At 44.9% G+C, this 9720-nt stretch overlaps 1 protein-coding gene across 2 annotated transcripts; it reads left to right on the forward strand.

Annotated features, from left to right (window-relative positions):
- The first annotated feature begins 1937 nt into the window (after positions 1–1937).
- On the forward strand, positions 1938–5920 carry LOC123062847 (PTI1-like tyrosine-protein kinase 2). 2 transcript variants are annotated; one of them, XM_044486519.1, is made up of 9 exons: positions 1938–2037; positions 2907–3029; positions 3168–3418; positions 3569–3695; positions 3830–4103; positions 4919–5051; positions 5162–5248; positions 5356–5518; positions 5598–5920. In XM_044486519.1, exons 2-8 carry the CDS (start codon positions 2936–2938, stop codon positions 5491–5493), a joined length of 1104 nt encoding a protein of 367 aa, XP_044342454.1. In that variant the 5' UTR covers positions 1938–2037; positions 2907–2935; the 3' UTR covers positions 5494–5518; positions 5598–5920. The 2 variants fall into 2 exon arrangements, with proteins under 2 accessions (XP_044342454.1, XP_044342455.1); XM_044486520.1 differs by having other exon boundaries at positions 1974–2037; positions 2910–3029.
- The last annotated feature ends 3800 nt before the right edge of the window (positions 5921–9720 follow it).

The raw sequence follows: 9720 nt of genomic DNA on the forward strand, positions 1-9720 counted from the left end.
TAACCCCTTTAAGATAACCTAGTTGCGATGGCTCCACGACTAAGTCCTTCCTTTAGGACATCTGCCATGACAATTCCACGACACATCATATGAACCACAATTATGTCCTTTCGTGCCCACACCATTGAGCAAAAACAATTATGAATAAGCTAACCAATGTCTGTATCTTACATTACAAAACGAGAGGAATAGACTCATTTTGCTTTGACAAAGAAAAGAAGGCATTTTGCTCCCTATTTAAGGCCCAAGACGATATATGAGACAAAATTAACCCTTACAAGAATAAGAAAATGCAGGCAAGTCCTTGAAGAAATTGACATTGTTTTCCTTCTGCATTCATCGGCGCGCACCACAAACAAAGTTAGTTGCTGGCTTGCTGCCTCTGGGCCTTCATCTCGCTGAAGCAATCTTGTTAAAACCCAGGAGCTTGAAGAAGCAGCAGTCTGTAACTCGTTGATGTAGATCAGTAGATGCCAACAATCATGATATGGACAAACTGCAACCTTGAAGAAGGTGGCACCAACTAGGGCTTGAAGATAATCCAAACTCCAGCTAAACAAAGGAGGAAGACATAAACCTTGTATGTTCATCGGCGGAGCATTATCTGGCTGAGCTTCATCGGACGAAGGAGCTAAAGGAAAAAACATGTAACATCATCCCCTCCGTAAGGTGTCGTCAATCACCTAGGTAAAACGAGGCCCAAGATCTGGCCATGACTGAACCTCCACACCTTGATGCCAAACAACATCACTGGAAAGAGAACATGACGAGGAGAGCCCATTCGTCGTTGTCAATGGCGTCATCACCTCACCACTGTCAGTCATACACTTAAACTTAACCCTAGCAAAAGCTAAGATGACCAGAGACAACCAAACAATATTCAAAAATATGGAAAACATAAGAGAAGCGGAAGGCCACAACTTAGAGCAAATTGGCCAAAATTTCACCCCACCAAATTCATTGTTTTTGAATAATATGCACATGAAAATATAAAACATAGCACACTGATAGATGAAATAGCATCTAAAATGTAGTTCACACAATAGCAAATACACATCAGATTCACACAACAAGCAATACAACTAAAATCCAGTCCAGTTCAAATAGACATAGCCTAATAGATGATGGGGCGCAGAACCTGAAGGAAATAGTTCTTGAACAAACCTTGATAATAAGAAAAATGGCATATCACCATTATTTCGCAAGCAGCCAAATTAAAAAACAACTGAATTCCAATTACAAAATTTAAAAGACGCTTAATCCGCTGCTTAGGCCAAAGCAGAGTGTTTTGCCATCGCTCATAAGCATTGGTTAAAAACGCTTTCTTGAGCGCTACAACCAATACCGGGGTCCCCCACCTCGCTAACGTGGGAAGGCACCCGGAGCTGAGGGGAACCACCAGGGGCAACCGATAGGAGGAAACATATTTTGCATCTCAATCTTGTTTTTAATACTAATAAGTAGTTAATCAACATCTAACTGGATTAGAATTCGGTATTAGTTGTATTATCATTTTTTATTGTGCGAGACCAAACAATGACATGAAAATCATCACCATGCGTGCAGGACTGAGTAGATCGGAAGGACAAAAAAAAACTGAATGCTGAATTGAAAATTAGCTAAATGAAAAACAGGAAGGCGTTTTTCAAAGCGTTTTTTGGACTCTTCTCTTTTTCCTTTTTTGAGGGATTTTTTTAGATGCTTCCCAGTCTTGTGGGCATCTCTAAACCTGCAAAACCCAACAGAAAAGCCGGCGCCTCACCCGTAGACGCGTGAAATGCGCCCCCCAATCTAGAAACTGCTCACTGGCATGCAGCATTCCTCCCGCTGGGGACCCACTAGCAGCGACACATCCGGCCGTTCCGTTTTCTCGCCAGCTCGAAGGTAAACACACGCGCACACAAACAAAAAGAAAAGAAAAGAAAATATAAGAGTTCAAAAAGGCAGGGGAAAGAGAGCGAAACGCTATAAAAACGCGACCACCGCCTCCGAGACGACGAAGCCGACCAAAGTAAGCAACGCCGCCGACCCCTCGAGGTAAGGTCTCCGCGCCCCCAAAATCCTCCTCCCCGGAATCCCGCCGCCTCCCACTCCGTTCGTCTGTCCCCTCCTCCTCCGCGCCCCGCCTCGCGGAAATGCCCGCGATCGAATCGGCCCGGTGGCGGTTTTTGCGGCGGTCGGCGTTTCGGCGCAGGCGGGGATGCCACGCGCGCGCTCTCTCTCTCTCCGCGGTTGACCGGGGTTAGGCGCGGGTTCGTGGTGGGGAAGCGATTTGTTAGGTTTGGTGTGCGGTTTGAAGGTTCTCTGCGATCATGGTTCGATGCCCTGGATCTCGGCGCTCGTAGTCGGCCAGCCACTGTCTGTCTAAGTTGGTGTGGGCTGTGTGTAGGGAGGTCGCAGATGCCGGGTTTGGTAGTGAAATTTCTAGTGTTTGGAGTTTATGCGAGGTGATTTTTGTAGTTTGGGATGGGAATTTCTGTCAGACGGCGCAGTTTATTTTCAGTTGAAATGGTTGCAGAAATCCCGCGCTGTAGTATGATGGATGTGATATGTACATGTGCAAATTCGATGTTCTCAGATAGAGCAAAGTCTAGCTGATGTACGCTTTCAATCCGTGAGATGATTTCTGGTTCGAGGTTGTTTCAGATTTTGTTTCTGACATCGAAATGCTTTGCTGTCATCGGGAACAACTTTGATGTTTCAAAGTGCTGACATAAACCACTTAAACGAACAAAAAACTTTAAAACTGATGCTCCTTCTGAACGTATATGGTGGTTCAAATGCTGTTGTTCTAGAAGGCTTCATTGGTTAGGAGATGACATCGGTGCTCTGAAGTTAAATGAATATGCTCCTGTGTAATCCTGTAATATTTTTCCTGATAAAAATCATTTATGTGCTTTCTGTAGTAGGGGTGAAACAAGGCAAAGGGAGAGTAATGTGGCGTCGCTGCATTTGCTGTCAAGCCACTGAGTTTGATGAGAATGAAAATGGGCGTGCCAAGGCCAAGGCCCCAACAAATAACGTAGATGGTACACTTATTTACCTTGATTGTATCATTTGCTTGCTAGTTTACAGTTATCATGCCACTTAAACTTAAAACTCTGTTCTGGTCATTTATCTGACATTCACCACATAGAATTTGATGTTATTTCCTCTGCTTTTTCAAGGAATGAAAAAGGGTTTGAAAGATTCTGCTACTGTGAAAGCCGAGCCACAAGATTCAGCTCCCTCTATCAATATTCCTGTTCTATCTTTGGATGAATTAATAGAAAAGACTGATGATTTTGGGGCAAAGGCTTTAATAGGCGAAGGGTCTTATGGGAGAGTGTACTATGCTGTCCTTGATGATGGGACAAAAATGGCAGTGAAGAAACTTGATGCTACTGAAAATGAGCCCATATCAGAATTCTCGACTCAGGTTGGCTTACTATTGAAGATTGGACTTATTCTTCTGGTTATACATCTGACACTTCTTAATGCATGAAGTGTTCTCTAATTTTAAATATGTATATTTTTCTGAAAATGCACGGAGAGTCCATCAGCAATGATCCACACTTTCTTATGCTAGGTTTCCTTGGTTTCAAGATTGAAACATGAAAACTTCGTAGATATATTGGGATACTGTATGGAGCGTAACCTTCGCATAGTAGCCTATGAATTTGCCACCATGGGGTCTCTGCATGATGTTCTACATGGTATGATTATGCATATCCATCATACTCCACAGTTTGATACAAAATTTCCTATTCTCGTTGGGAACTTGGGGATTGGGGTGGTACAGCTATTGTGGATTATTTGTAAGCAATTATGTTTTAACTTGTGCTAACAGGAAGAAAAGGAGTACAAGGTGCACAACCTGGTCCACCACTTAATTGGATGCAGCGAATGAAAATTGCTGTTGATGCTGCCAAAGGACTTGAATATCTGCACGAGAAGGTCCAGCCTTCTATTGTACATAGAGATGTTAGATCCAGCAACATCCTCTTATTTGAGGACTTCAAGGCCAAGATTGCAGACTTCAATCTTTCAAATCAGGCTCCAGATATGGCTGCTCGGTTGCATTCTACTCGTGTGTTGGGAACCTTCGGTTATCATGCCCCAGAGTACAGAATCCTATACTTTCAAACTACCAAATCCGTGATGAATTAATACTTTGATAACTATTTTATTGCTAAAATATACTCCCTCCGTCCCAAATTAAGTGACTCAACTTTGTACTAGCTTTAGTACAAAATTAGTACAAAATTAGTACAAAGTTTAGTCACTTACTTTGGGACGGAGGGAGTAGTTCTCTTTGGAGTGTGAACTTGTCTAGTTAATTCTGTATAAAATCGATTGCATTGCTTGTTCAAAGCAGAGGTTAAAAAATGTCAACAGATAAGCACATTTATCAGCAACATTAGAATTTAATCATTCCCTGGCATTTATTTGTACATTTTGGCACTTAGCATTTATAGCAATATGCTGAGAAACTTGTGTCGTTGTAGAATCCATCAGCCTGTTTTTTCTCTTCTGTTCGGATTTTGTTTGACCAGATAAAACTGGTTTATACTCAACTACCAATCTGAAAAAGAATCAAGTTCACCAGGTGGAGGCAACCCAGTTTCCTGTACTTGGGCAGAATCAGACACAAATATTTATGTATTTTATCTTCTACTCCCTTTGTTCCATAATTCTTGTCGTGGTTTCAGTTCAAATTTGAACTAAACCACGGCCAGAATTATGGAACGGAGGGAGTATTAACCATTACTGTTACTGGCCAGAAACTTGTAAACTCTCCCTGGCAGTAAACACTCTAATATGGGGGTACTCCTTACATAAAACCTTTCTTGAAGTGATGCAATTGTCTACAGAATTCTGATATTACAGAATACTGTTTTTGTATAACTAATGCTTTGTAATAATATAAACTTTCTAGGTACGCAATGACTGGTCAGCTGACCCAGAAGAGTGATGTGTATAGTTTTGGGGTTGTTCTCTTGGAACTTCTGACAGGAAGAAAGCCTGTGGACCATACAGCGCCCCGAGGGCAGCAGAGCCTGGTTACATGGGTAATGCTCACATCGTAGTTACTTATTTCTCATAATAACAAGACACATCCCCATCCTTCACTGTGGACTTTGTTAACCAGTTCTCTGAGCATATAGCTTCTGTTGTGCAGGCTACACCAAGATTAACTGAAGACAAGGTGAAGGGTTGCATAGATCCCCGGTTGGAGGGTGAATATCCGCCGAAGGGACTTGCAAAGGTCTCCCTACTCTTGTCTCTTGCCCCCTCTTTTGTATACCCACTAGCTTGACAACTTGTAACTTTTCCATCTGTTTTCGCACTTTTCACCTTCGCACCTTAATACAGCTTGGGGCGGTAGCAGCTCTGTGTGTGCAATATGAAGCCGAGTTCCGTCCAAGCATGAGCATTGTGGTGAAGGCTTTATCTCCCCTTACCTTGAGCAGGCAAACTCCACCTGGACCACCACCAGCTCTGGACAGTTGATCCACAGAATTAACCAAAGAAATAAGTTAGTCCATACGGTTCTGTCATTGGATATCTCATCGCATGTTTAAGGTGCTAAGAGTTATGTTTGTGTCATCGCGCAGGATACCTCTTTAACTGAAGATGGCCTGCACGAAGATAGTCCGTCCGCTCGCCTTAAGCTGATGATGATATGCAAGTCAAGACATGAGGAAATTGGAGCCTTGTCAGATCACTTTATAACTAACTAAATTAAGACGTGTGGCTTTGGTGGAACACAGAGACGTCCTTTTCTAGTAGTATATCTCTAAAACTTCGGAATTATATCTGTAGAGAACAATATCTGCATTTTTCACATTCGTTGAGGGTGGATTGTAAAACTTCCTGACGTGCTACTTTTGGGCTTTGGCCTAACTATAGGGGACGAAATACCTTTCTTACGAGTTACGATCCTCCTGGCCGTGCATCAGCTGAGGAACAATGGTTCCTCTATTACCGTCCTTGGGGTTATGATTTCTTGATTCTCATTATAGATCCTTCACTAAGATCATGTAGTCTGCGTACGTGGGAACAACTACGGTATTTTCAACTGGTTTATATACAGTCCTGCCCCCTCGCATCCAACGGTTGGCCTATTGCAGTTTACCTTGTTAGGGCATGTTCAACGGCAACCTGCAAAAAACCTCCTGCATCTATTTGTGGAGTGGAGGCAGCCATCCAATGCTAGTTGCATACATTTCAAATCGCATTTTAACTAACCGGATGAAATTCATGCAAATAGGCTGATATTTATCACAATTTGGATAGAAAATAGCACAAAGTATCCACACATAGCATGCAAATTAAGTCTAATATAACAAGGTCTCAAACTCGACTAGATCTCGGATGTCCAACAAAATTTTTCAGGAACGGATCATGTCCTCCCGCACATACTTCTCCCTCAGTTTCATCCAACAGCGCGTTCACGTAAATGGCCGTCCCCCTCACCCGTGGTTCAACACGGCAGCGCGTGTGGGCTACATATAATGTGTAGACCAACATTGAGTAAATAAATCAATCAACAAGTTTAGCAAGAGGACGTGTAGACCAACATTGAGTAAATAAATCAATCAATAAGTTTAGCAAGAGGAAATAAAACTTACCATCTCCTCCATGCCCAAGTGCAATGGCCACCTTGCCTTGAGCTGACTGACCAAATTGCAGAACTTGATGACGTTAACCTAGATAGCGTGCCAGCGATACGACAATGACCTCACTTGTGTGGTCGCATGATGTACACGTCGTAAGGCGCAATGTGCTTTCCTGTGTAAAACTTTTCATGCACTTGCTCCTAGAAGGGCGGCTCTCTGGTCCTGCCTATGAAATCCGTGGATACGGCCAGCCACGCATCGCACAACTCATCCTTCATGGTCGAGTAGCTCACCATCATTCGTACTCTAAAAATGACATAGCATTTGAAACTAAGCTCAATGACATTTGACCGAACACCTGCCAGGCGTGGTGTTCGCCATGGAGGTCGTCAACAGGGGGCGGAGTGTACCTGGGTACAAATGGCTCCAAGGCTGAAAGCTCCGTCGGAACAGCGAGCGGGCACGTCGGTGCTGGTTGCGGACGTCCGACAATGCCGGAGACGAACAACGGCGACGACGGAGGTGGAGGGTGCGGATGCAAAGTAAAAGGGGGAGAAGGGGCGGAGTGGAAGGAAATGGGACCGGGAGGGAAGATTGGGTCGGGAGGGGGTGTCGAAGTCCTACGTTTCATGTGTCCAGACTCCCGTAAATCTCCCACACTTTTGTCTCCAATTTACAGGAGAAATCACGTCCTGACCGCCTCGTGGACCGATACAGGTCGGCGTTGGACGGCTTTCGTGGGCCGTACAGCGCAGTTCGAACGGTTGCAGGAGTTTTACGGGTCCACCTTGGCTAACGTTGACACGTAAATCCCCTCCCGCATCCGTCCTAGTTTTTTTTTGAATGTCCGCTCGTTCAAATAGCCGCATAAATAGAGTTCAGACGTTCAAATAGCCGCATACATAGAGTGCAAATGTTCAAATAGTTGCATGCAACAGTTCAAATTTAAAAAGGTTCAAATATTAATTACATTCCAACATTGTTGTCCCCTTCAACTGCCCACAGGTGCTCAATCAAATATTCCTTTAGCTCTCGATGTCGGATTTGTTGATGCATTTGAATAAACTCTTCAAATGTGTCCGGATTCTGGTTTGAAGTTCTATAGGATCACCCATGTTCTCAAATTCTAGAGCTACAACAACATCCTTATCCTCATCCTCGACGATCGTATTGTGCATGATCACACAACATGTCATCATTTCCCACAAGGTCTCTGGATCTCATTGTTTAGCAGGTCCATGAACAACTGCAAAACGGGGCTGCAAAAATCCAAATGCCCTTTCTAGCTGCTTCTTGTCTTTGAGCAAAGTGAGACTTTTTCTGACTAACTAGGTTAGAGATGGTGCTGACAAAGGTAGCCCACACAGGATAATACTGTCAACCAAATATGTACTCATGTCCATTGACAATATAGTGGCAAGGGGGGAGCTTTTACTTCAGTTATCCCCGCAAACAATGGTGATCGCTGTAGCACATTTGATGTCATTGTGAGACCCGGGCATGCCAAAAAAGCATGCCAAATTCAAAGATCATGTGATGCAACTGCTTCAAGAATGATGGTGGGCTTCTTAACATGAACCTGATATTGCCCTTGTAAAGCCTTCGGGCAGTTCTTCCATTTTCAATGCATGCAGTTAAGAGATCTAAGCAAACCTGGCCACCCTCTTGCTTCTGAGATTGCCAAGAGCCTCTCGGTGTCTCTGACAGTTGGTTCTCTCAGGTACGGAGGTCCAAACACCTCGACCACGGCAGTTGCAAACCTGGCCATGGGATCTCCACAAGTGCTCTCAGACATCTGTAGGTACTCTTCCCACAAATCAGCGGCCGTACCATATGCAAGCATCCAGAGTGCGGCCGTGCACTTCTGGTAACCAAAGAATCCAATCGTTCCCACGACGTCCTTCTTCAAGACAAAGTAGTCATCATAGAGCAGACGCCATGGTACAAACAGTCAAAGACAGTCTTGCGCATCCAAAAACTCCGGTGAAAAGGGTCAGCGAAGAATGCATCGAGGGAAAAGTAATCAACCATTAGTGTCAAATGGAAACACGCCTTGTTGTGGTTGAGCACTCGATGACCCTCCGCGTCTTCAAGGACTGCCTGCATCATTGCTATCTCATCTGTGTAGTCCTCCTCATCGGATGAGTCATCAGACGACTCAACATAGTGTTCGTATATGTACTCCAAATCAGAATTCATTGCTTGAAAGAAGAAGAAACAACTTTTTTTTAGCTCCGGCAATTCATCGAACAGTTACCGGGCATGGTGAGTATAGCAGTAGCGGATAGTACCTAGCGGGACGGTCGGAGGAGATGGATTGAATGATGACGAAGGAGAAGCGGGGTGAAGCCCGGCTGGAATGCTAGGGGTGATGAAGAAGTAGAGTTTTGACAGAGGTATGGTGTAACGCCCCGAGACCGATGTGCCAGGTGTCCTCCAGTTATTCGATGTTGTTGCCTTGTCATTGCTTGCGTGTCATGCTTTGCATATCATGTCATCATGTGCATTCCATTTGCATACATGTTTGTCTCATGCATCCGAGCATTTTTCCCATTGTCCGTTTTGCATTCCGGCGTTCCTATGTCACCCGGTGCCCCTTTCTACCTCTTTTCGTGTGCGGGTGTTAAACGTTTTTGGATTGGACCGAGACTTGTCATGCGGCCTTGGTTTACTACCGGTAGACCACCTGTCAAGTTTCGTGCCATTTGGACTTTGTTTGATACTCCAACGGTTAACCGAGGGACCGAAAAGGCCTTGTGTGTGTTGCAGCCCAACACCCCTCCAATGTGGCCGAAAACCCACCTAAACCCCCTCCATCCTCTCAGTCATTCGATCACGATCGCGTGGCCAAAAACCGCACCTCATTTGGACTCTCCTAGCTCCCTCTACCTATATATAAATGTCTCCCTCCGTTTTTCTCGCGCAGATCAAACCCTAGTCTACCACCTCCCCGCGCCGCCGGACACGTCCACGACGGCCGGACATGTCCACCGCCAGCCGCCACGCGTTCCGGCCAATGAGAGGCCGACACGTCGTCACCGCCGCCTCCCCCGTCCACTCCTGCGCCGCCACGTCACCGCCGCCATCTCCTCTCTCCTCCGGCTCGGCAAGCCCACGG

This window comes from Triticum aestivum, chromosome 3A (assembly GCF_018294505.1).
Source record: "Triticum aestivum cultivar Chinese Spring chromosome 3A, IWGSC CS RefSeq v2.1, whole genome shotgun sequence".
NCBI classification, from domain to species: Eukaryota; Viridiplantae; Streptophyta; class Magnoliopsida; order Poales; family Poaceae; genus Triticum; species Triticum aestivum.

Coding starts and splice junctions, on each gene's coding strand:
- LOC123062847 (XM_044486519.1), top strand. CDS start 2,936: ATGTGGCGTCGCTGCATTTGCTGTCAAGCCACTGAGTTTGATGAGAAT. Junction 3,696..3,829: donor TCTGCATGATGTTCTACATG/GTATGATTATGC, acceptor TTGTGCTAACAG/GAAGAAAAGGAGTACAAGGT. Junction 5,249..5,355: donor CGCCGAAGGGACTTGCAAAG/GTCTCCCTACTC, acceptor ACCTTAATACAG/CTTGGGGCGGTAGCAGCTCT.